The sequence below is a fragment of the Pelodiscus sinensis genome, chromosome 1 (genome assembly GCF_052426305.1).
Source record: "Pelodiscus sinensis isolate ZL-2025 chromosome 1, ASM5242630v1, whole genome shotgun sequence".
Classification (NCBI taxonomy): domain Eukaryota; kingdom Metazoa; phylum Chordata; order Testudines; family Trionychidae; genus Pelodiscus; species Pelodiscus sinensis.
The window spans coordinates 95,475,687-95,502,359 of record NC_143052.1 but is presented as its reverse complement, the minus strand read 5'-3'; the positions used below and the strand labels follow the sequence as shown (position 1 = coordinate 95,502,359).

Below are 26,673 nucleotides of genomic sequence, written 5' to 3'. Positions count from 1 at the left end.
CATGACTGGAAAATTGCTAAGGGTCAACCCTTTGTGGGTTAGTACAAATAATGGAAAAGGGAGTTGCGTGGCTAGTGCAGTCATCCTATTTGACACAAGAGCAGCTGACTCAGTCCCAGACTGGCTCGTATGCACACACATTGCTGCTGTCAGCAGCCAGTACTGGCTGACAGCAACTAAGTGCTCTCACCGAAGTGGCCCACCTAGACCTGGTATGGATTATGCTGCCTTTTGACTGTGCCCTAACTTGTTACCATGGCATGTAACTGTCTTATGTCAGACAAAGCAGGGAATATGTCACTATAGCTATGACCTCAGCTTGCCAGGAGCAGAACTGGCTGCTGCTGGGTTCTTCCTAGCCCAAGCACTGGTATGGCAGGAAAATGGAGCTTTATCCATGTGTTTTAATTAGGAAACCATTTAATTCAGATATAGCCATTTTGTCCACATAAGACCAGCCCAGACCCTTTGGTTGATTTCTCAGTTGTGGGAGAATTCTGGAGCAGGCCCTAACAATTACCCAAGTAGGACAGTGAATCTGGTTCATCCATCACATGGATGTATTAGAAGTATTTTCTGGACGCTAGACTTCCCTGTTTTAAAGAATACTAGCACAGCCCCAGATCTGAATGTGTATTTCAAAGTCAGCTTGAGGTTGTGCGCTTTACCAAGCTATGTATACATCTGGTTTTGCAGCGAGTAGTTAAAGTTTGGTGAAGGCCACAGGTATAGTGAGTTCCCGGATGGCATTATGCAAAGTGAGTGAAGTCTTGGTTTTAACAGAAGGCCCATGAGACATTAGCAAATCAGCAAGTCTTTCACACATGGCAAAGCTTGCATTTCATGTAGTGCTAGCACTACTGTGCTGTTTGCTCTAGGCACTCTCATAGGGAATTGCTGTTCATGCCTAGTAAGTATTCATTCTACTTGTTAAATCTGATCAGCCATGTTTGAGCAGTGAGGGCACTAAATGCATAGAGTGCTCTCCCATGTGACTTGCTGTCTCATACAAGGCACTAATAATGAAAGAGTGAAGAATGCTTTTAACTGGTTTTCATATACAAAAGAATTCTCATCCAAAAGCCAAGCATTACATGTTTTGATGTTTAAAGGAAGTTTGCAAGCCTCATTAAACAGAAGCTAGTTTATAAGCAGCATTGATTTCTTTGTGGGACTATGCCCACTTCTTCTGTGGCAAATGGGGAGCTTTCAGACCTACCGCCTCTTCCACTGGTGGCCTCTGCTCTTTCCAGCAGGATCACTCCAATCCTTCTCAGCACTTGTGTAGACATGAATCCCCTGTCCTGCCTTTGGGCTTCACTCTCCTATGCTCCGAGTGACAGCTGATTGCTCCTTGCGGTTTGTCCTCATCACACTTTGGTCACTCACTTCCGTCTCTCTGCTGCAGCAACTAGCAATTTTAAAATGCCATCTGCTGGTGAACGTAAGGCACTTCCCCTGGATTTTGCAGCAGCCACTGTACGCTTCAGTTCAGGAGGTAAGCTAGGGGCTCACCAACTCTTTTAATCCAGCCTGTGACCTGCCCTGCTAAGACCCCAAGGAAGGGTCTCTACATGTTGCAGCCCGAGGCTGTTCAAAATAGCTGGTGGCTCCATCTAGGCACTCTGCAACCCTGGTGGGGGTGAGGGAGAGGAAAGAGAAGGGGAGACTTGGTGTGCTTCCCCTGCTCCCAGGCCAATTATAGCTCCCATTGGAAAACAGACTATATAGGGCAAACCCACCAAAATAAGGTTATTCTAGTCCTCTCTAGCACTCTGTTGAACTGACCTTTCTATCACCCAGCAGTTCAGTGGGAGAAGCAGGGAGGTCGGTAACATATACTCGTTATTTCAAAACTTAAGAGGTAGCTCTTCTACAATTAGAGCAATTACATCCTTATCCTGCAGGCCATGAACAGAACCAGCTGGAACAGGCAGAATTTTACACCTTCACCAACTGGATCAAATCTTGTATAGATAAGGATTACTTCTGTCAGGGCTGGAGAGAGGCTCCCAGACCAGAAGTCTCTTAGCAGTACTGTGAATGCTGGTTCATACTTTATAGGAAGTTGGGTTAAAAAGATACTTGGTTCCTTCACGCTCTTAAGGCAAAACTGACTCAATGGATAGTTTCATTCCATACAACTGCTTCCTTTGGCAGCTCCACAGGTTGTCTCCACTGTGTTCAGTGAAGGTGGAACAGCAACACAAGCACACGAATTGCAGCACATGGGATAATCTTTATTGGTAACATCAGTGGAGCACCAGTAATCATTACTGACTGTAGTGGTGGCATAGCTGAGGCACATGCTAAGGCACTTTTATATAAAAAAGGTTTTAAATCCTTTTGACAGCGACTGGGACATAGGAGCCTGACTTCCAAGCACTTTCAGGCATACAGTATGGCGCTTCATATTTAATTATTTTTCTTTACTCATAATTAAGTCTAAATGCAGCATATACAATATGGTTAGAATACAGGTAAATCCAGCAACCAGTGTACGGTATAGAAAAGTAAAGACTATCTCTATATAACCAAGGTCCCAATAGAAAGGCAGTGAAAGACCTTTATTTTTTTCTTAATTACTTATTACAAGAGACAAAGGCCTTTTACGTATATCTGTGCAGATTAAAGGGTTTTTAATATATTCTTAGTCAATGGTGCAGAATAACTAGCCCCATCCCCTGGTTACAGAGCAGATACACGAGAGGCTTGGACATATCAATAAAGAGAGGGATTCTCCTCCCTCCCACCAAAACACATTAAGTTCCACTAGATTCGGTCCATTACCATTCAATAGATTTGGTCCTCAAGAGATTTGCAGACAAGCACATGGAGATGATTCTGCTTTCTCTGTCCCTGTCACCAGCTACTGGTCCAAACTACCTTAGATAAAGAGCCAATCAGATAGAAACAGAGACATTAACAGTACATCATTGCACTTCCGAGATCTGGCCAGACAGTAAGAAAAAAGTCTTTGGCAAGTTCCCCAGGTGAGTGATCCTGAAAGAAGCTTCCCTCCTTCACCTTTGCCTATGAATTCATGGGCTCTAGAAAGAAAAGAGGGTAGATTGCAATGGCCAATGCACCCCCATTATTCCTGAAACTGCTTCCAAACCATCAGGGTGGGCACATTAAAGAAAAAGTAGTCTGAGGTCACTGAACATGATTGCCAAAAAGCAAATGAGGGAGGGAGAAAAAAGGAAGGGGCTTTCTCTGCATCTATCATAAAGTAGGATCTGAAGACAAAGGAGATTTACAGCCAAAATTAAAATCTTTCCCTAACCCCTCTCTTTCCAAGTGTGACAAATTGCCAGCAGCCACGGCATGGACAGTTCTACAGATATTTGTAGTCGTCAATCGCTGCTGGTCAGATTTTAGAGTCCCAACTCTTTGGCATTAAATACAAAGAGAACTTGGAAGCTGGGGAGGAGGAGGAAGTGAGGAACACAAGTGCCCAGTGGCTCCAGATGCACCAGACATTTGCTGGATGGACTCTGTGCTACCCAGGAGGTGTTTTGCAGGAAGTCCACTGGAGGAGGGGTAAGTAGGTCACTCGATCTGGTGTAACCTGGGTCAGATGAGAAGACTTATTCAGTAGCTTTGGCATTGCCGGCATCCACCTTGCTGTCTGATTCTTCATCTGAGCATTCTCCTGTGCCCTTCCTGCCAATCCGGCGTGGTGTGACAAATGGCAGGTCCCCACGCCTGGAAGAGCATGAACACCATAATTAGTTTAGTCAGATGGGGTATGCTCAGGGGAGGAAGGGATGGCAAAGAAGGGCCTTGCCACACTGCTTCCTTAGAGGAAATGCACACTGGCTAGGACAGAAGCTTGTGGGGGCGTGGGAGCAGATTTCCTATGCATGACCAATTGCCCTTACCTGAGTTTGCTCTTGAGAGAGCTGACCTCTCTATTCATTGCATCAGCTGTTTCAGTGGCATCCTCCAACTCACGCTGCAGTTTTCTGCGAGATGCATTGGCTCGCTGGGCCTCTTCCTCTACTTCCTCAAGCTGGCGCTTCAGCTGCTTCAAGCGCACGTTTGCCTTATCCACCTGCAGAGTAGAAAGTAGTAATCAAATTTTCAGAAAGATCGCTCGTAGTCTACCATAGGGCTCTAGTACTGCAGCAGAGAGTTACACCAAAAGGAAGCAGAGTCCCTAATGGCACGTACTCTTACTCTTCACTCCTTGAGGTTAGTTGCCTGACTTGATTTTAGCATTAACTTCTGAATGAAGGAAAAGCTTAACAGCCTAAACTACACTCTTCCTTCCACTATACACAGGAATCTACCCCCGGGATTTTAAGCGGAGGAACAAAACTTGGATTTTTAGATGCCAGGCTGAGCCAACTCAGTTACAGGACACTGTTCCTACTTAATGCTGCATGGATGAAATGCAGAAGTTACTGAAGGAGAGAGATATTCTTAAAGCATCACTCTTTCAGCTGTACCAGCCATTAAAATGGGACAGAGCTAACACCAGGGGAAGCCGTATTCTCAGTGTAACATTTAGTGGAAAGTCTTCAGAGAAGAAATGCCACTGTTCTGTAACTGATTTAACAGATGTGGCTCTGAGTGGGAGAAATCCATCCATCACAAGCCAAACTACTGACAGCTACAGTGTATAAATTTGTGCATACCTGATCTTTGTACTGCTCAGCATTGCGTCTCTCATCATCCACCTGCAGTAAGACATCCTTCAGCTTCTTCTCAGCACGGCGCACCTGCTTGCCTGCAGCTTGGCGCTCCCTGTGCAGAAATACAGGGTCAACTCAGGCAGCAAATTATCTCGTGTGACCCTGTGGACATCACTGATAGAAAGTACCCATGTATGTGGGATAGCAACAAGACTTCGCTAGTCACTGCACTTTAGGGGAATTGAGAGAGATAAGAGCTCCACCCAGAGCTGGCAAAGCAAAGGGGACAAGAGTCAGGTTTCCTGGAGATACTAGCTAGTTAGTTTAATTTCTTTGACAGAGTTTGAGAGGGACACTAAGGAGTATCTAAACTTAGAGCTGCCGTTCCTGGAATGGCAAAGCTCAATATGCTAGGAATTAGGGCCAGTGAAGCTACTCTTTTCCTGAGAACCAGATAGAGCACTCAAGAAAAAGATTTTGCTCTGTGCTAGTACATCAGAGAGACCTGTGGCCTTTAACATTGTAAGAGGTTATGCTAGAACATACTTGGTCTCAGAGTCCAGCTGCTCTTCCAGTTGTGATATCTTTGCCTCCAAAGCAGTGATGGAAGCCTTGTACTTGGATTTCACTGCACTTTCCATCTCCTGCAGCTTGGCCTTAAGCTCCTTGTTCTGACGCTCCATCTGCTGGCGAGCATTTTCGTTCTTTTGGGCATTGCTGCGCTCGGCATTCAAGTCGGTATTTATTTGATCAATCTGGGGGAGAGAAAAGACTCAGTATGCCAAGAGGGTTCTGGGCTGGAAGACTGATTAATTTTTACTTGGCCAATGGATGCTTGTCAGGAAGAACCTCCAGCAGGAGCAAAAAAGCTTGTGTTGTACAAGTCAAGCTTGACTAACACTGTATCATGCACCATAACACTCTCCATAGTCACAAAAAGGACAAACTCCTAGAAGCCTGTTTTAGTTTGTTCAATTTTTCAATTAAGAAATGCACATGGCTGAATGGATGAGAGTTAAGATTCCTAGGTCCCCTTCTCTGGGGCTGTTTTGCCAGCAACAGGTCACGTGCCATGGCAGTCAGTCTGCCCTACATTGTAGCATCCAGCTGCCCTCACAAGAAAGGTCTGCCAGAGCCACATGCTTGGAAAAGCCTCATTTCAGCTACCCAGGAATGGCATTTCAAAGCAATGGTAGTAGAAACAGAAGCCACATCCAGCCCAGAACTCAGCACTGAAAATGCATCAGGCAGACTTGCAGGAAAGAGAATTTGCATTACATCAGTCCATTGAAGTGAAAAAAGCTCTTGGTAAAGATGTTCCAAAATTCAGTTCAGACTAGCTACTGGGCCAAGAACCAAGAGAAAAACCAGTATTTGATCTCTGTATCTTTTATTCTCCCCTCCCCCACCTACCAGAAGCTGAGCAGTTAGGAAGTGTGACTTCCCCCTTCCCACAGTACCTGTATAATGACCAGCTTCACTACTCCTTTTTATATTCTGAGAATGCCCTAGCATCCATTCCCTTGTAATCTCTTTTCCCCCTAATGCTGGTCCAGTTCTCCCTTCTCACTGCTGTCTCTCACCCCCTTCCCATCTAGGAATCAACTCTGAAAGCTGCAAGTTGAAGATCTGTCTCTAGTCTCTCTAAAAACTATTAATCTGACTAACTTTTGCAATCTGGTAGATTTTGGCCCTCTAGGTGAAGTGGAAAATAAATCACCCTGTATTCTGCAATAGCAACCAGAAGTTGAAGTCAAAGACCAGGCCCCTGTTCTGCTAAGTATTATATAAGCAAAAGACAACAGTCCCTGCCTTAACAGCTTACAATCCAATACATGCCAAGAACATTCAGGTTAAGGTTTTCATTTAAAAGATAATGCACTTGATAAGATCGTTTTGGAGGATGCAGTAAAAGTGATTTTTTATAAAGTGAGACTGCTAATATACTGAGATAAGTAGTAAAATATTTAATGCTGATCGATAAGTCACCCCTTACTACAAAGGATGATTTGTCAGGACTCGAAGAGTTTGGGAAAAAGTCCCAGCTACTTTTTCTTTCAAAGAAGTTTTAACATTCCAGGGTTAGTATGCGCTGGCCATGCACACTGAATGGCTATCCCATTTTATCTATGGCAGTCTATGGATACTGTTGTGTAAAACACTTTGGGAATCTGCACTGTGTAGAAGATGTGGGTAGCCCATCTAGAACTCAGTTTGGGAGTTTACAGAGGCTGATGGTGGTGGCCAGGGGAAGACCCTCAGCTTGTACCTGAAGGTTTGCTTTCTTGAGCCGGTCATTGACCATCTCTGTATTGCTCTGCTCCTCCTCCAACTCCTCTTCCAGCTGAGCTATCCGGGCCTCTAGACGTCTCTTTTCTTCCAAGGCCAGGGCTCTAATGATGAAAATAAGAATTAAGTGCTGGGTGGTGGTAATGCAGCACATTCCTAGAGCAAGCCTACCAGTTATAGCCTTACAAAAACAGTAAGTATCTAAACAAACTACAGTATTACATTGCAGAGTAGAAAATATACTTCTATAGGGCACCTTCCCAAGCCACCTTTTCCTCCCCAATGAAGGAAGCCAATACTCAACTCACCCTTTGCCACTGCTGTTGGCAATCTCATCAGCCAACTCATCCCTCTCTTGCTGGGCCTGACGCTTGGCCCGTTCAGCAGCTGCAAGTTCCTGGAATGCAAATGAGGCCATCAGCGATGCAACGTGAAGTTACCAATCAGAGGACAGCTACTGGTAGTGGGAGGATTCCAACAAGACAGACAAGTAGTGTTGTGTACTTCCACGGGGACTGTGTGAGTCAGTCTCAGCTGACAAGAAAGGGCTGAAGTATGCAGAGGAAACTGGGTCTCAGACTGTGAGGGATACTGCTGTGCTGAGATAGCTTATGGAGCCACACAGCAGTCTGCTCCTTGGCTAAAAGAAGTGAATAGGCCCCCCATCTGCCTATATTACCTCCTGCATTTGTATCATCTCTGCCTCCATACTCTTCATCTTCTTCTCATTCTCTTTAGCCTGGGCTAAAATCTCTTCTCTGGAGGTACGTGTATCATCCAGCTCCCGCATGTAATCCTTCATTTGGGCCTGCAAAGACAATAAAAGGGAGACTTCAGAGAGCATCTTTCATTCCTGCAATTGCATACACATGCAATGTTACAAAGAAAGATTTCCTGGTTTTTCAACTCCAATAGGGAAAAAAACTAATGGATGACACAGATTGGGATTAGACACATTTGCATTGCTGCTGAACTTTTTCAACTGAACTGCTGCATAGATCAAGGTTTGAATGCTGTGCCACACGGCTCTGGTGATGAAAATGCATGATTCTGATAGGGGGAAAAAAAAAAGTCAGATTTCCATCCCATATAAGCAACAGGCACAGGACTGAAATCTTTCACCTGCAATTTGCGGAGCTGCTTGAGGGCTTCTTCACGATTTTTGTTGGCAGAGTCTATCTGGACTTCCAAATCCTTTAAGTCCATCTCCAACTTCTTTCTGGAAGCCACAGCCATGGAGCGCTGCTTTCTCTCATCTTCCAGCTCTACCTCCATCTCTCGTACCTGGCCAGACAAAGAAGGTATCAGTGGAAACAAGCAAGCGCGAACCATTCAACTCCCACAGACATAACCAGGAGTTCACTCCCTCTCTTGGTGAGGGCAGAAGGAGACAAGTGAGAAAGAATTAAGACAGTGTTCCCTCTCAGTGCAATAAAGCACTATTTTGGTTTCTTGGTTTGACAGATGGTGCGGTGTTATGACAATGGTATATGGAAGCACATGTCAGTGTGTGACTTGTAACACTTGCAATGCCTCCCAATGACAACAGGAATTCCTGGAAGTGGTAGTGGCTAGATCTGGAAAGGCTGTGTCAGCTGTCCTAGGGCTGATAAAGGGAAGCAGTTTTCCTTTGAGCACACAACTTTCAAGATATGTAGTGGGATACTTACCTGTCTGATCAGCTGTTTTTTCTTCTCCTCACTCTGCTCATCCCGGCCCAGGAGGTCACGCTCAAACTGTGCCTTCATGGCTTGCTGGTTTACTTCCAGTCGGAGCTTGGCATCCTCTGTGGCCTGCAATTCATCCTCTAGCTCTTCCAGCTGTGTCTTCATCTCCTCCACCTGCTGCTCTAGGGCTCGCTTAGATTTCTCCAGCTCATGAACCTGCAGCATGAACACTCATATCATATCACCCAAATAACAGCCACCAACTTCACCCACTCCAAGAGCAGAGAGGCATCCAAATGTGCTTATCAATAGGGCAACAGCTCACTGAGGAAAAGGATGCAAATATCCCGTTACCCCATCATCCTAAGTTTACTTGCACTAACACCATGATGTCCTTTCAAACCAAGCACTTAAAGCTACAGAAAGCTGTTCTTTATATTTGAAAGCCTTTAATCTGAACCTTGACCTTAGCTATTGCATTTTCTTGTTCCCTCTAATCAGGCATGCTGGGAAAATTTAAAGAAGAAACAAATGTTAGGCCAGGCCACTGAGGCATGAAATACCCTTGTGTCAGGTTGCCAGAGAAGTGGAAGTTCTTCAAATGTCCCTTCAAACCTGCCCTTCCTTATCACTAATCTTTTGGTTTACTGTCTCCCATTCTCAGGCTAGCTCCCTCTATTGCAAGGGCCAGGCTCACATAGCACCCTTTTTTCTCTCCACCATGGGTAAGAGATATTACTTAGCCAATGCCCAGCCTGTGTTCTTATCACACTCTTCAAGTCCCATCTCTCCTTGTCTTTCACTCATCCCTGAACAAAAGTTATTCCTACGCTTAAGACCATGGCATGTGTTTAGCAGTACTTGCAATTGCATTCCTCTATAGATAGGCACATTTATTGAGCAACTTTCAATATAGGCGCAACAGACTGGAATGTGGGTGACAGACAGGAGAAGTTTCAACAGTATATTTACACTTTTGCCAACATCATCCTTGGAACTCATCAGGTCCTCCATCTCTGTGCGAAACTGCTTATTAAGCCGCTCCAGCTCTGCCTTCTGTTCAATGGCTTCTTCCAGGGCTCTAGCCATGGACAGGGCTTTGGTCTCCTTCTCGCGGGCTTCTGCCTCAGCTCGGTCTCTTTCCTCTGCATACTTGGCAGAAATGTTCTTCTCTTCTGCCAACAGCTAAAAGAGGAGAGAATAGCTGCTATGAGGTTTGCTGAGCTAGATTTATTTCCTGTTATTCCCTTTCCAGCCAGTGTCTTGGATTTGGGTGGAAAGGATACTGCAGAAATCATGGCTCTTGAGAGCAAACATATGGCTCCCAACTTGACTAGCAGAGCTGGGACTAGAATGCAACCATAGTTGCACACTCACTGCTTATATTCAAGTCCAAAGAGACTTCTGCGAATTGTCCAGAACCTCGGTCTGCTCTCAAGCCACACATACAAATTAGATGAAGCTCAAAATTTCAGACCCTACTGAACAAGAGGTGACATTAAAATTCACATGCAAGGAACATAATTTCTAACAGTGCCAGCTTTGTTCCTGCCACCCCCACCATGGTTCAGAAAGGGATTCCCTAATGTGGTAGGCAGTATTTTCAGGGGAGAGAAGGAAGAGAAAAAAATCCTCCCATAGAACAGAACACAACTGACATTACCTGATCAAACTTCTTCTGTTTCTTCTCCAGGTTGGAGACTATCTGGCGTTGGTGATCAAGGTCCACTATGAGGTCATCCAACTCTTGCTGAAGGCGGGTCTTTGTTTTTTCCAACTTGTCAAAAGCAGCTGCCTTCTCCTCATAACGCTGGCTCATTGCCTCCAAGTCCTTCAGCAGCTTCTTCTTGGCTTCCTCCATTGCCTCAAGGCAGCCCAGACCATCATCCATTTTCTTCTTTGAGTCTGCTACCTGGGGAGGGAGAGATTAAGTCAAATCACAGATCCCTTCAGTATAGATAGGGAAGGGAGATGAGAAATTACTCCCTTAAAACTGAATTGACGTTAGTCAGACTTAGGAAGTAGGTGAGATGAAGAGCCCCCCCCCCCCCCTTTCTCCTCAAAATAGTCACACAGGTATTTCTAGAAAAATTTGCCAATAGAAATATAAACTACTTTAGTATTAGCATTATACCCAGTTTCAGTTGCCTGAGCCCTGCAAGGTCACTGCTTCCTCAGGATAGTTTCCTTTTCTAACAAGTCCAGATCACACCAGCATTCTCCATCTGAACTAGATTTTCTAGGAGTCAGCTTCATGTATTAGTATTCCGCCCCTACCAGAATCAGAAAGGTTTGTTCTAGGAGTTGCAGCTTCTGTACCTGCTGATGAAGGGCAGAGATCTGTTTCTCTAGGTTCCTCTTTGCCTCCTCTTCCTCCTCCAGCTGCTCTTTGAAGCTGTTCTTCTCATCCTCCACTTGTTTCAGTTTGGTGCTGAAGCTCAGCTTCTGGCGAGTCTCCTCCTGCAGCAGCTCCTACAAAGCAAAGACACTGAAATTTAAACCTTTTCATGTAAGGAACTTTACAATCCCCAGTCCCCAAGATGGATGTCGATTCGTGAAGTTTAGTTTAAGTACCCGACTTTCAAAAGAAAAAACACTAACAGATTTAAATGACTGCTCAATGTCATTCAGCAAGTCAGTGTACAGACATGGTGAACACCTACAACTCCTATTTCCAGTCCTACTCTAACCATTATGTACAGCTGAGATGCACAACTGCTAGCATCTGCCTCCCACCTCAATCCTTTCCAAGGTGTGCTCCAAGAACACAAGTGATAGTGATTGAGTTTATCCCACAGTCAACCCTCAAAATGTTCAACCTAAGCTTCTCCCCCTCAATTTCATCCTAATTATATCCATGTACCACGAAATTCTCCTGTCTTGGCATTTACACCCCCAAATTTGTAGATTTACCACATTCCCCATTTAGCCAAGTTATACATAAGAGATTTCATCTAGCTCCTTAAATCAGTTGCTCTCCTGAGCAGTGTTTCATTAGTAGAGTCTTTCTGGTAAAGAGATGCCAAGACCCAATTACAATAGTCTAAGCATGGCTGCATTTGAGCCAGATGGTAGAACAGAGTGGTGATAGATGCTGGTTCTGCATGCAGAATCCATAATTACACTGGCCTTTTCCTGCCATATTTTCTATTCTAATCAGAAGTTCATTATTAACCTTTAACACTGTAATGTGGGATACACTATTTATTGTTTGCATTCTAGTAGACCTAGATTCCAAGCAGGATTGGGACCACTGTGCATGGTGCTATGCAAATAAGAGAATCCCTGTTGTAAAGAATGTATAGGTTAAAAGACAGTAAACAACAAGTGCTAAGAGATTTTCTAAACTGTTTTTTCCCCCGTTAATCCCTTCTTGATTATGATATATCCTCCCTGTTGTTCAGTGCCTCCGAGTTAAGTATCATGATATTCCATCTACATGCTGTTTACCCTGCCTGACAAATACTGGGTCCAATCTGACCTCATTTATCATTCTGTAGGGTATCCTCAGAACTCAACACTTGTATACAGGCCCACATATTACAATAGCACCTGTATTCAAGTCCATCTAAACCAAATAAAGTTTTCTGAAACACTCGTGTTCCAGATGTCCTGCTTTCCCCTTCACTACCAAATAAGACTACTTTCTACCAGTTGCTATGGTCTTTCAAGGAAACTACCAATGGAAAGAAATTACACACTACATTGGTCACCAGAAGACCACCAGTGATGTTAAAGTGAGAACATTGCGTGCGCAGCACACAAGTGGGAAGGTGACTGGAATGGTTCCAATCTTGGGATAAGGGAAGTTAGCTTTATTCTACGTACTGATGGAGTGGGTAAAAAATAAGAGGAGAGGTCATTCCTGTGAGACCCACTTATCATATCAGCCAGAAACACCAGATGCACAGAAGTCTATGAATATTTAGTACTGAGATCTGCTCAGTGCTCTATTATTCTTGCAAGTATTATGAGTACAGTACATATGTCACAACTCCCATATCTCACCTGGGTATCCTGAAGCTGTGACTCCAGAGCAGAGAAATCTTTTGCTAATTTGATTGACTTGCTGTCAGACTGATTCAGAAGGCCTGTTATGTTGTCCAGCTCAACCTACAAGACAAGTTAAAGCAAACAAATGGAATAGTACTCAAACTAGGGGGTAGACATGCAGCTTTTGACCAGACAAAAAGCCACCTTCTTTGTTGCAAGCAGGACATGTTGTCTGACTAAGTGCCAAAGATGGAATCCTTGAATCAGAGACTAATGGTACTTTAATTCATATTCCATTCCCTATTCACATTCCATATTGCTATAGCCCATAGGAGCTTCTGGACAATTTGTTCACGGTTACAGAGAATTAATATTTTGCCTTCTTACAACCCACCTGCCCCAAAGACTAGATATGCTGTAGTTCCTCAGCAGCCTCTCTGTTCTTTCTTGAATCACAGTATGCCACACTAATTTTCACTAGGTATTCCTACAGGATAAAGGTGTCTAGTTTGAGGGGGAGGGAGGAAAAGGTTTATTTTTCCCTTATAGAGGCAGCAGTAATCCTTTAAGCCAGTGGTCCCCAACCTTTGGAGGTTGCCGGGCGCAAGGAGGCATGGCCGTTCGCCTGCCGGGCGCCCGGGGCCGGAGCTCCCCCCTCCAAGTGCCGCACGCCTGGGGCTGGCACCTCCTCCAAGCGCCGTGCGCCCAGAGTGCGGGCGGCCAATTCGCGGCGCTCTTGGGGCCAGTGCTCACCGTGCGCCATGCGCCCAGGGCCGGCTCCGGCACCATGAGTACGACACGTGCCCAGGGCCAGGCCAGCCCCAAGTACTTGGCGGGCGCACACAAATGTCCCCGCGGGTGCCATGGCGCCCACGGGCACCGTGTTGGGGACCACTGCTTTAAGCAGTTTCTGCCTTTCCTATACCATGGCCCCATTAACAGTTTTGGTCCCAGCCTCTCCTAATTAGCCATACAGAAAGGGAGCTGTGATCCCCAAAACACCCATGTTCAGAGCCTATAAGTAATGGAATCCCAGGGTTAAAAAGAAAAAGCTACCTTGGGAGTGGAATTGACATGCAGACACTCTAGACTTTTCAAGCCCTCAAAAGATTCAATTATTGTGTTACTTTACCCCCAAATGAATGTATATCTGCTCTTTGTATTCCTCCAATAGCTGGGGAGCTTACACAGCTCAAGAGGAGGCATCTCCTGCAGGACATATTTACTGTCCAGCTATCAGCTAGACAAAGCAGATGCAGCAATCCATGGCCCCATATAGAAAGTAGAGCCTCTCCACTAGACTCCTTCCTACCCCCAGCTTTGTGCAGACACAGGAACTAAGTAAAACTCAGACTTACCTGGAGTTTGGTGACTTTCTCAGCTAGCTCCGTCCGCACTCTCTCACCATCTGTAAATTTCACCTGTAGTTCTTGGAGCTGGACTTCTACTTTCTTTCGCTTGTGCTCCGAGTCCCCTTTCCCTTGCAGAAGCACCTTCACCTCATTGGACAGCTCAGCACGCTCACTCTCCAGAGCCTGCTTTGCCTTCTCAAGATTTGCTTTCACCTTAAGGAGAAAAACACAGCAGATTTTAGATGTAGTGGAGCTTTAGTCTCAGTGAGATGTTTATTCTGATAGCTAACAGTGTTTCACTGTTAAGCCCTGACTGCTTACTCAAGAACGCTTCTCAGATTTCAGCACTGAAGAACTGCATACATTTACCTACTCAAAGTAGCAAGAGTCATGGGGAGAAGATAAAACTAAGGACAGTGTTACTTCAGATTTCCAAACTAAAATCCCTGCAGTTACAGAGAGCAGGAAGTACCATGAGTGAAAGGAACTAGAGAATGTTACAGCTGTACAGTACAGTTATATGGAGGAAGTGGGGAGAAAGAAGGGACAAGCACTGAGTGCAGTATTAAGTAACTAAGTATCTATCACACTTCCAGGTAGATGCTGATTTATTGGGGGGGGCGGGGGGGGGTAGAGAGGCGGAGGAGAGAAAAAACTTGAGACAAGTTCGTTACCATTCTGTAACTGTCCAGGTGTATTACAAATATTTCCATATTCCTCTGGAGTTTTAAATATTGGTTCCTGCTGTACAGAAGCTACTTTTCCTGGGCGATTGTCTTCCATGTCACTATGACTCCCATTGTTTTACATACCCGCTTGGTTTGTTCCAGCTGCTCTGCCAGCTCCTCCAATGCCTGTGAATGTTTCTGCCTCATTTCCTGGATTTGTCCCTCATGGGTCTTTGCTTCCTCATCCAGGGTCTTCTTCAGAAGAGTCACTTCCTGTTCCCGTTTTGACCTGCAAACCCACAAACATTTTTAATGGCTAACAACAAGGAACATATATCCTTCTGTAGGTTGGCATCTATGATAGAGGTACCTAAATAACAGTTAAGTAACACAAGCTATGAAATGATAAAAACAATTCTTGAGTGATTATCAGAGTTCAAACACAACCATTTTTAAGTGTTGTGACTCAGCTCAGATCAAAGCTTGGAGAGCTGTCCTCCAAACAGTCTATTTTGCCTATTGACTGCAAGAATAGTAGTTCTGGGACCTTACCATTCTACAATTAGGAAAATATCAGCTTTCACAAACCATAAAAGATACCACCTTGTGAGAGACTAGATCCTGTCCAGACATTTCACTAGCCAGGTCTCTCTAGATGCCGGAATACACGGGTTGCCTCCTCCCATGGTGAGGATGCTAGCACCTGGTTTGCCCCATCAAGCGTCACTGTTTTTGAATACTGCAGTTACCTGAGTTCCTGCTGTGCAGCAGTTGAATCCAGCGTATCCTCTAGCTCTGTTTTCAGTGCCTCTAACTCCTCTCCCAGATCCCGCTTCTGTTTCTCAGCTTTGTTCCTAGCTGCCCGCTCAGATTCCAGATCTTCCTGCAGTTCAGTGATCTGCGATTCCAGTTCCCTGATCTTTTTCAAAGCCATGTTCTTCTGAGCTGCCTCTTCTTCCACCCTGCAAAAGACACAGATCTTTAGTCACAACAATACAGTTCTAGCCACATGATGCTTGAGTGACCGGGGGGAAAAAAGCATGAGTAGGAGACCAGTATAGAGCACTACATTTTCTGAGGCCATGATTCCAGTTTCTGATCTTATTCTCACTACAATTAAGGCAGCAGTTCTGTCTGCCACATACTGAACTAGATAATCTCACCTCTAAAACTGGATGACAGAAGAGAAGAGGCCACATATTATATTACGTTATGTTCTACATTAGATTATGCATTGAGTTTTCAAGGTTGCATTTTTTAACCTGTTAAGTAAACTAAGCTGCTCCTACTGCTGCCCCCATCAAGTCCTTTTGATGTACTGCTGTTCCTCGGAAGCATGGGCATTTCACAGAATATTTTAATTCTATTGCTGTGGCAGGAATCAGCAGCAAAAAGTAATAGTGTTAAATGCACTGATCTTACAGTCAAACTAGTTTACAAGAGCTGCCTGTTCCATTCAGTTTGTACTCCAATAAACACTGACAAGAAACTCTTCTTTGCAATCAGGTGGCGAAGCCTCACCTAGCCAAGGCTGCTTGTAGTTCCTCTTCCTTCTTGGCCAGCTGCATTTTGAGTTCTGCTATCTGAGCCTGCAGCTCAGCAATCTGGTCATGTAGATCGGTGGAGTCTCCCTCAAGCTTCCTGCGAGTCTTCTCCAACTCCTGCCGCTGCTTTTCTTCGCGACGCAGCCGTTCTGAAGGAGACAGGGAAGGAGGACACAGTAACATAAATGAAGATATTTATTCTTAGGACACCACACGATACATTAGCAAAAGAGCAAAACCGAGTGCATCTTTTCTATCAGGACATCCAACCTCCCCACTCCCCTTCCTCGCTGGATACTGTATGTTCTTCCAATGACCTGCAGCATCTACCCCCAATCTTTCAGTCCTATTAGACACGAGATCTAGAAAATGTGTTTCAAGTTGTTACTTTACAGCCTGCTTCCCCTTATTCTCCCTCCATCATAAGAATGCTTTTGCTAGGGAAGACAGTGCCATACTCCTGCCACCTACATTTCACTGCACATGCTAAGCACCACTTTGTAGCTACAGTCTCTCCCTTCCCTGCACAGAAAGGAAATCAGCTGCTTCAGGATGCGTTTCTCCCAGCAGGTTTTTGCAGAGACCAGTCAGAGGTGAATAAAATCTTTACATTTGCACTAACAAGGATACACTCTGGATCATCAGCAGCACTAACCCCAGTGTACAGGTACTGCTGGAAGCAGAAAAGCAGAAAGACTCCCACAGCATGAAAACAAATGGAACCAGTCTTTCTTCGCCATTAGTCCATCAGTTTAGAGGGTTTTATTTAGACCAAAGCTCAGCTGACAAGGCATATAACCTTCAGCTAGCCAGCCACTGAATGATTCCATCAAACTGATCAATAGCAGCAGTACTATAGCCTCAGTGTATTAACCCTTTGGTACTTAGAATCCCAATGGGGCCACAGACCTAGAATCAGTCCAATTAAGATTTAGGAAATCCTCTCTCATGGGAAACAGTAATACCAAATATGCAAGTTCTTCCCAAGCCCCCTCTCTACCTTCCAGATCTGTGATCATGGCTTCATGTTTGTTCTTGAGTTTAGCCAGACTCTTAGACTTCTCTTCTTCTTCAGTCAGATTGGTTGTGAATTCAGATATTCTTTCTTCCAACAGTTTTTTCTCCTGAAGGATTTTAAAAAAGTGTCAAATCTGGTGCGGGAATTTTGATGTGCCAGCTTCTGCCACAGAAACAAACCCCAAACTCAGTCTTCGATTTGGTTTGAGAATGGTGTCTGACCCACATTTCCTGGGTTTCCAAATTCCCATATGTAGAATCATTCTATGACAAAATCTCCCAAAGGCTACAGACAATGGGTTAAATACAGGGACAATAAGAACATAACATAATAACAGCTGTACTGGGTCAGACCAAAGGTCCATCTAGCTCAGTATCCTGTCTGCCGACAGTGGCCAGCACCAGGTGCCCCAGAGAGGGTGGACCAAAAAGACAATGATCAAGCGATTTGTCTCCTGCCATCCCTCTCCAGCCTCTGACAAACAGAGGCCAAGGACACCATTTTATCCCCTGGCTAATAGCCTTTTATGGACCTAACCTCCATGAAATTATCTAGCTTCTCTTTAAACTCTATTATAGTCCTAGCCTTCACAGCCTCCTCTGGCAAGGAGTTCTACAGGTTGACTACACGCTGTGTGTGTGAAGAAGAACTTTCTTTTATTAGTTTTAAACCTGCTACCTATTAATTTCATTTGGTGTCCTCTAGTTCTTCTGTTATGGGAACTAATAAATAACTTTTCTTTATCCGCCCTCTCCACACCACTCACGATTTTATATACCTCTATCATATCCCCCTTCAGTCTCCTCTTTTCTAAACTGAAAAGTCCCAGTCACCTTAACCTCTCCTCATATGGGACCCGTTCCAAACCCCTAATCATTTTAGTTGCCCTTTTCTGAACCCTTTCCAAGGCCAAAATATCTTTTTTGAGGTGAGGAGACCACATCTGTACACAGTATTCAAGATGTGGGCGTACCATAGTTTTATACAGGGGCAGTAAGATATTCTGGGTCTTATTTTCTATCCCTTTCCTTAATAATTCCTAGCATCCTGTTTGCCTTTTTGACCGCCACTGCACACTGCGTGGAAGTTCTCAGAGAACTGTCCACGATAACGCCAAGATCTCTTTCCTGATTTGTCGTAGCCAAATTAGCCCCCATCATACTGTACGTATAATTGGGGTTTTTTTTCCCCCCCGATGTGCATTACTTTACACTTATCCACATGAAATTTCATTTGCCATTTTGTTGCCCTATCACTCAGTTTGGTGAGATCTTCTTGGAGTCCCTCACAGTCTGCTTCTGTCTTGACTATCCTAAACAGTTTGGTATCATCTGCAATCTTTACTACCTCACTGCTTACCCCTTTCTCCAGATCATTTATGAATAAGTTGAAAAGGATTGGTCCCAGGACTGACTCTTGGGGTACACCACTAGTTACCCCTCTCCAATCTGAAAATTTACCATTTATTCCTACCCTTTGTTTTCTGTCTTTTAACCAGTTCTCAATCCAAGCAAGGACCTTCCCTCTTATCCCATGGCCATGTAATTTACACAAGAGCCTTTGGCGAGGGACCTTGTCAAAGGCACTGAAAATCCAAGTATACTATATCTACTGGATCCCCCTTCTCCGCATGTTTGTTAACCCCTTCAAAGAACTAATAGATTAGTAAGACATGATTTCCCTTTACAGAAACCATGTTGACTTTTGTCCAACAAATTATGTTCTTCTACATGCCTCACAATTTTATTCTTTACTATTGTTTCAACTAATTTGCCCAGTACTGAAGTTAGACTTACCGGTCTGTAATTGCCAGGGTGGCCTCTAGAGCCCTTTTTAAATATTGGTGTCACATTGGCTACCTTCCAGTCATTAGGTACGGAAGCCGATTTAAAGGATAGGTTACAAACCACAGATAATAGCTCAGCAATTTCCCATTTGAGTTTTAGGAACCCTTGGATGAATGCCATCCGGTCCCGGAGATTTATTAACATTAAGTTTTTCTATTTGTTCCAAAACCTCCTCTAATGACACTTCAATCTGGGACAGTTCCTCAGATTCATCACCCACAAAGTACGGTGCAGATTCAGGAATCTCCCCAATGTCCTCAGCCGTGAAGACTGAAGCAAAGAAATCATTTAGTTTCTCTGCAATGGCTTTATTGTCCATGATTGCTCCTTTTATATCTCGATCATCTAGGGGACCCACAGGTTTTTTAGCAGGCTTCCTGCTTCTAATGTACTTAAACATTGTTATTTATTTTTGAGTTTTTGGCTAGCTGTTTCTCAAAATCTTTTTTTGCTTTTCTTATTACATTTTTACACTTGCTTTTTATGTTCCTTTCTATTTATCTCACTAGGATTGGACTTCCACTTCTTAAAAGATACCTTTTTGTCCCTCACTGCTTCTTTTACATGGTGGTTAAGCCACGGTGACTCTTTTTTAGGTCTCTTGCTATGTTTTTTAATTTGGGGTATACATTTAAGTTGGGCTTCTGTTATGGTGTATTTAAAAAGTTTCCATGCAACTTTCAGGGAGTTGGCTCTAGTCACTGTGCCTTTTAATTTCTGTTTAACTAACCTCCTCATTTTTGTGTAATTCCCCTTTTTGAAATTAAATGCCAGGGTGCTGGACTGCTGAGGTGTTCTTCCCACCACAGGAACGTTGAATGTTATTATATTATGGTCACTATTCTCAAGCAGTCCTGTAACGGTTATATCCTGGACCTGCTCCTGCGCTCCACTCAGGACTAAATCGAGAATTGCCTCTCCCCTTGTGGGTTCCTGCACCAGCTGCTCCAAGAAGCAGTCATTTAAGCCATTGAGAAATTTTATCTCCAGGTGATAAGTTTGCAGATGATACCTAACTGGGTGGGGTTGCAACTTCTTTGGAGGATAGGGACATAATTCAAAATGACCTTAGCAAGTTAGAGAAGTGGTCAGAGGTAAACAGGATGAAGTTTAATAAAGAGAAATTCAAAGTGCTCCACTTAGGAAGGAACAATCAGTTCCATACATACAAGATGGGAAGCGACTGTCTAGGAAGGAGCATGGCGGAAAGGGATCTAGGGGTCATAGTGGACCACAAGTTGAATATGAGTCGACAGTGTGATGCTGTTGCAAAAAAAGCAAATATGATTCTAAGTTGTATCAACAGGTGTGTTGTAAGCAAAACTCGTGAAGTCATTCTGCCGCTCTACTCTGCACTAGTTAGGCCTCAGCTGGAGTACCGTGTCCAGTTCTGGGCGCCACATTTCAAGAAAGATGTGGAAAAATTGGAAAGGGTACAGAGAAGAGCGACAAGAATGATTAAAGATTTAGAGAACATGACCTATGAAGCCAGGCTTCATGAACTGGGCTTGTTTAGTTTGGTAAAAAGAAGATTAAGGGGGGGGACATGATAGCGGTTTTCAAATATCTAAAAGGGTGTCACAAGGAGGAAGGAGAAAATTTGTTCCTTTTGGTTTCTGAGGACAGGACAAGGAGTAATGGGCTTAAAGTGCAGCAAGGGAGGTTTAGATTGGACATTAGGAAAAAATTCTTAACTGTCAGGGTAGTCAAATATTGGAATAAATTGCCAAGGGAGGTGGTGGAATCTCCCTCTCTGGAGATATTTAAGAACAGGTTAGACAGACATCTGTCAGGGATGGTGTAGACGGAGCTTGGTCCTGCCTTGAGGGCGGGGGGCTGGACTCGATGACCTCTTGAGGTCCCTTCCAGTCCTATGATTCTATGAATATCACCCTTCCACTTTAGTATCCTGAATTAAGAATTAGGATACTTTAAATTTAGGCCAAATATGATCCCTGGCTCTTTCACTGCACTGGACAATTTGTTCAAGGTTGGCAGTGTTTGAATGACAGTATCAGGTCAAATCATCTCATGCATACCAAGCTGCACTCCTATCCTGTGAGCTCTCTAGCAATCACACTTCTTGAGGACACAAGGAATGGGTGCTGACTGGCTTCAGAGGAAGGTTCGCTGACTGAAGGGGAGCAGAAACTGATCTCTAGGTCTTCAGGACCATTCCTTGGAAGGAACTGTACACTGACCAAAGGGAGATAAAACCTGGTGATGAAGGAGGCTTCAGGATTCAGTGTATACTACAAATACTGGCTATTTTTAAAATAGCTGACTGGTATTAGATAGCCTTCTGAAAGTGAAGAGAGCTCTTCAGGCTACATGTTGCTCACCCTAAGCAATACAATCAAACAGAATAGGTGCACTCAAGACTGTTTAAGCACAGTACAGTACCAGTCTCTGCATGTCAACTTATTAGCTGGTAACTAATTTCAGGAATGTGTTCAAGCTCAGGAAAGCAGCAGTCACTCAACACCCAATTTAGCTCCTCCCTTGTCACAACATACCAAGAGTTGCTGCATCTGCCTTCCTGAACTCACCAGACTAGCTGGCACTCCCAACACTTGTGTAGGGAGCTGTGAGTGCTCCTTACCTTGGCCAGTTTAAGATTCTGATCATCCATGACTATCAGATCTTCCTCTAGCTTCTTCAGCTTGGCCTCTGTGGTAACCTTCTCCAGCTGCAGTTTCTGCCTTGCACTTTCCTCTTCTTCCAGCTGCTCCTCTAGTTCCTGAGGAAAGCCCAGAGTAAAGCAAGGCATGCTACTCATGTATTAATACTACCATTAATACAAATTGTCCCTCAAACTGATCCACCCCAAAATATTAAAAAGGAATCAAATTTTGTAGTCACCAATTTGATGTGGCACACTGCCTCCCAGCTATAAATATAATCAAGTATGTAGTCACCTAAGTGACAAAGTGACATAACTGTTTCTGCTAGAAAGAATATGTAATCTCCAGACAGACTCCCATTTTAATTAAGGTTCCACCTAACCACCGAGGACATGGGTTCCCAAACTGGGGGAGCGTGAAGAAATTCCAGAGGGTGCAAGGCGATCCAGCCACATATACCCCCGTCAATCCCACCCCAAGTTTTGCTGCTATTTGGGGGGGGGGGGGGATGAGGGTTTCTCAAAAATCAAAAAGGGAGGCGTGATGCCAAAAAGTTTGGGAACCACTGATCTAGGAGAAACCTCAGATCTAAGCCTCACTTAAGGACAGGGAAAATTCTCAGATAGCTATATGCATATTCAGCTTAGCTGACCCCATCTAGAATTGTCCTATTGCTTCTCCTCAAATAGCCGTTTGTGCCAACTTCCTGAAGGCACAAATGAGACAACAGACCACAACAAGTTAGTGTTGAGTTCAGATCCCACCTTCCTATCACAATTTTTTGCCTCCTGTTCTGTTATCCTTCCCACTGAGGAAGCACCACTATTCTGTTACTCACAGCCAGTTCCATTCACACATTTATACCATTCCCAGGACATTACCTGAATGTTTTGATGCATTTTCTTCTTTTCAGCCTGCAAATGTTGACACCGTTCCTCCTCCTCTTCCACCCTAGCCTCCAGGTCATGACAGATTTCCTCCAACTCTTGTTTCTTTGCTGTTAGACGGGCCCTTATCTCCTCAGCCTCGGCACAGAGCTCAGTCTCTGCCTGCAGCTGCTCTTGCAGCTGCATCTTTTCTGCCATTAGCTAAACAGGAGACAAGCCCAGGATCTTTAAATTCCTAATCACAAACTTTACACTTCACTTTTGTGCTAAACTTCAGGTACTCTTTCCTATATTTTGTAGATATGATTTTCCTTTTGCATGGACTCTCCTCAGCACAGGGCCAGGGGTCTCTTGCTGCTATTCAAGCCTAAATAAGCATGTCATGTTTTAAGTTTCTTTTCCCTCCTTACATAAACTTGTGTAATGTAACCATGTGTTACATCAACCCTTAAGAAATGTCTGGGGACCACCTCTCTTGAATGAGGAATATTTCCTTCTCCCTGGTCATAGCAAAAACCCACAGATGTTATCCCTAAACAAAACTCACACCACAAATCCCTCTGTACTCCAAGCCAGAGAGAATTAGTGACCACATTCTGTTTCAGTGACTCTCCATAATATTCAGTCAATTGAGATTTTGATCCAAATGATGGCTATCAGAGTAACAGCCATTTGCTGTACTATACTGATCCACTAAGAGAGGAGAGCTGGAATGTATAACCTAAAGAAAACTGATGCACACATTTAAGCAGGAATTCTGCAGTTTGTACATTATGGATTAACTGTGTGACAGGATAGACATCTAGCAGTTTGACAAGTTGGAGTTTTGGGAGGGAGATTCACCTGCGTTTGGAGGGTCTCCATCTCAGTCAGTCTGCTTTCTGCAGCTAATTGCCTTTCCTTGACCTTCACCAGCTCTTCTTCCTTGGCCATCATCTCCTCTTCCTGCCTGCTTACCTGCAGTAGTGGTTTCACCTGCAAGGAGGAGGGAAAAAAAAATCAGTGGAATGCAGAGAGAGTCAATAGCAAGAAAAATAGCATAAAGAGGCGCTCATTCAGTAAATGGGCACTGAAGGAAACTTATGCTAGAAAAAGGCCAGTCCTAATGAAAGGTTAGATAAGGGTTAGCTGATCTAAAGGAATGGCCAACTGCCAGGATTTTGTTGGGGATACCAAAGAATGCTATGGTAAGAGATGCTGCATAGAAGCAGTATCACTGGAAATTCAGTGTAACCTAACCACATCACTAGCTCTTGATGCCCACCCACCCTTCAAGATACAGCAAGAAAGAGGTAAGTATTGTCTAGCTAAATAAAGCACCTGTTGCTGCACCAAAAAAGAAGCAGAAGAGATATGTGCAAGAGTGCAAGTCCCTCTGCATGTTGGGAAACGCTGATTTACAGGAAGGCAGAGGTAGAATAAGTCTCACAGTAAAGGAAGACGAAGATTTACTGTGCTCCTGACTCAGCTCAAGGGCCCAATTCCTGTTGATGCCCACTTCAGTATAGGTAAAGACATGGTTGATCCCACTAGTAGAGAATCAGATGTTCAGACAACCCCCCGTCTTTTCTTCTACTGCTCTGGAGAGAGATAGTGAACCCCTCTGGCAATCATTCTAAACAACTCCCAGCAACAGCACAGGTCAGCTATACAGCGAACAGCCTTCCTCTTAGAAGTGTGCAGAGTATAAGGCTCTTAAGGGCTTGAAGAGGACACTTGCTTTTTCCACAACACTACTAGATTCCCATGCAACAGAGTACCTTAAGCATGCAGATATCCTGCATAACTACACTTGGTCAGCTCTGTTGGTATTATCCAGCTACAACATGGAGCAGAGAGACTGTATAGAAAAGATGGTCTTGAATATGGAAAGCTCCAGTTACAGCTGTTAACCCTTCCTCGAATAGCCAAGTAAGAAGGTGTACCTTGGTGAAGAGCCTCCACCACTGCCAGTTACGTAGCTTCAAGTAAGCAGCACAGTTCCTCTGAAGCACTTTCATTGCAGTTAGTTGCTGCTGACGTTTGGCAAACGCCCTGAAAATAATAAGAGGGGTCAGAAAACCGAAGCCACAAGATCCACAGACTTCTATATCAAATGAATCTCCAGCCATCTCCAACTGTCATTTCCAGATAGTCCTCTCTAAACTTTCCTTTATTTCAGACCTTGACTGTACTGCTCAGTATACATGGGCTGCTGTCCATTCATTTTCCTCAGCAGTGCAGAAGAACCTCCTCTCCAAGTTTTGCCATGAGGAACAATCCTCCCTGCCTCAGTGACTCCCTACAAGAGATCTTTGCTCCCTTGCCCATGACTACCTTCACTATTGGTTTGATATCTGTTTGCTCACCATAGCATTGGTATGCTTACAGAAGTGTGCTGTGGTTATCTTCTTCACATGTCTGCCTCTTAAAACTAAACATTTGTATTGCCCTACACTATATCTCCATGTTGATATAGAAATCCTTTTCACATTCTCACTTCTACCATCTCTGGCTGTGACTGCTCTGGCAAAAGGCTTCTCCACTGTTAGAAGTACCTATAGAGAAGAGTGTGCTTTACAGATTACAAAAAAATGAGGATGTAAGATACTAGCTCAAACACTTTCTTGCTGAAGTCTTTACCAGGATTTAGTAAAGGCACTGTCATTTCATTCTGGTGTAGAGTTTTCATAAACTATAGTTGAATTCTGTAAATGCCTTCAACATCAGCTGCTGCATTTTGTGACTGAAACCTCAGGTAGTCCTCTGAAAAGAACCATTTTTAGTTGGCTTCACAGAACATAAGCTTGACCTAACAAGAGTAAGTATGCATGATACATATGTTCACCATGGAATATGGTCACCATGGAATATGGTCCTTACTTTCTGGCTAGGTATCCTCTGCAGCACGCTTGGAACTCAATAATGACATCTGTGATCTTCAGGTCTCTTTCCTCCTCAAGGTGAGCAAGGACTCCAGCTCTGAAAAAAACTTTACTCTGTCCAATTCTAAACAGGTTTGGATCTAGCTCCAATGCTTTGATCTAAAGGGAGAGAAGGGGGGGGGATATATCCATTATAAATAGGAAAATCTTATTGTAGGTGCACTAGGACTGCTCTGAATGAGATGTCACAACTACTGTTTACTATACTAGAGACCATTTCTCCCCTGCACTGAGATCATTTGGCCAGTTGTCGCAGCTGGCTTTAGAGCAGTGGTTTTCACCATGTGGTCTGTAGATCCCTCAGGATCCAGGGAATAGGTGTAAGATTTCCAAAGGGTCTCATGTATTTCCATTTGAAATTTTCTAGGGGTCTGCAAATGAAAAGAAGGTTGAAAACCACTGCTCTAAAGGAAATCTTATCCTTAGCTGGAGGATTCTTACAGCTCAGTCAAAGTTGGGATGGGGAGGGATGGAGAGTCAGAGGAAACATGCAGTGATATTTAGAATGCTCAAGTGTTGTATAAATCTACAAGATTGCTTTGGAGAATGTGTGTGTCCTGGTTTGGCCACTTTTGCACAAAGTACATATTACTAGCCAATTTATAGTATTGTGCTCCCATCCTCTGCTAGAGGTTGTTTGGGTTGAATCAAAACAAACATATATTGTAGCTAATCTTCCTCTTCCCTTCCTAAACAGCACACATCTGCTGATCCCTCTCATAAATGATAGGGCTCTTCTAGCTTCTTTACCCTTGCCAGAAGTGCTCCACCCAACATCATCTTCCCCTTGGAACTGGCTAGCATTAAGCATTTAACAGCTGGAAAAAAATTTGCACATGACAGAGTGGATGTGGCATCCACTACAAACTAGTTCAGTTTTGGTCTGAATGCTAGATAGCCACTTTGAAAACAGGCATTCCTGCACTAGCCACTTGGAGACTGCACTAAAAGCAGCTATCACTACAGGCCAAAGACATTGGTCTCAAAGAACATGTTCAAATATGCATCAGGAACAGTTTTACTGCCAGCAAACACCACTCAGACCAGAACCACTGCCATCTTACAGAGCTGCCATGTGTCAGTCTCAGCTCACCAGCATGAAAAAATCCCAGTATGTCATTTGGCTAGCAGAAGATCCAGCAGCATCAGGTAAAGGGATTTTTACTTTCAATAGTCTTCTGCTGCTCTCCCCGTAACAGACCAGACAATCGAGTTGGAAA

The 26,673-nt window shown here is 44.1% G+C and overlaps 1 protein-coding gene across 2 annotated transcripts in view; it reads right to left on the bottom strand.

Moving 5' to 3' along the window:
- Positions 1-2,219: 2,219 nt before the first annotated feature.
- The window catches only part of MYH9 (myosin heavy chain 9), a 99,137-nt gene continuing 74,683 nt past the window's right edge, over positions 2,220-26,673 (bottom strand). For both annotated transcript variants that reach the window (XM_075937802.2, XM_075937811.2), the window contains exons 19-41: positions 25,392-25,552; positions 24,455-24,563; positions 23,373-23,504; positions 22,524-22,730; positions 21,621-21,758; positions 17,154-17,277; positions 16,131-16,302; positions 15,359-15,571; positions 14,754-14,898; positions 13,948-14,154; positions 12,605-12,709; positions 10,916-11,068; positions 10,260-10,508; positions 9,569-9,781; positions 8,600-8,812; positions 8,052-8,213; positions 7,609-7,737; positions 7,238-7,326; positions 6,910-7,033; positions 5,187-5,395; positions 4,644-4,752; positions 3,885-4,057; positions 2,220-3,708 (exon numbers count right to left, since the gene is read on the bottom strand). In XM_075937802.2, the coding sequence (XP_075793917.1) occupies positions 3,591-3,708; positions 3,885-4,057; positions 4,644-4,752; positions 5,187-5,395; positions 6,910-7,033; positions 7,238-7,326; positions 7,609-7,737; positions 8,052-8,213; positions 8,600-8,812; positions 9,569-9,781; positions 10,260-10,508; positions 10,916-11,068; positions 12,605-12,709; positions 13,948-14,154; positions 14,754-14,898; positions 15,359-15,571; positions 16,131-16,302; positions 17,154-17,277; positions 21,621-21,758; positions 22,524-22,730; positions 23,373-23,504; positions 24,455-24,563; positions 25,392-25,552 (3,654 nt within the window). In that variant the 3' untranslated portion in view covers positions 2,220-3,590. The remainder of the gene's footprint in view (positions 3,709-3,884; positions 4,058-4,643; positions 4,753-5,186; positions 5,396-6,909; positions 7,034-7,237; positions 7,327-7,608; positions 7,738-8,051; positions 8,214-8,599; positions 8,813-9,568; positions 9,782-10,259; positions 10,509-10,915; positions 11,069-12,604; positions 12,710-13,947; positions 14,155-14,753; positions 14,899-15,358; positions 15,572-16,130; positions 16,303-17,153; positions 17,278-21,620; positions 21,759-22,523; positions 22,731-23,372; positions 23,505-24,454; positions 24,564-25,391; positions 25,553-26,673) is intronic.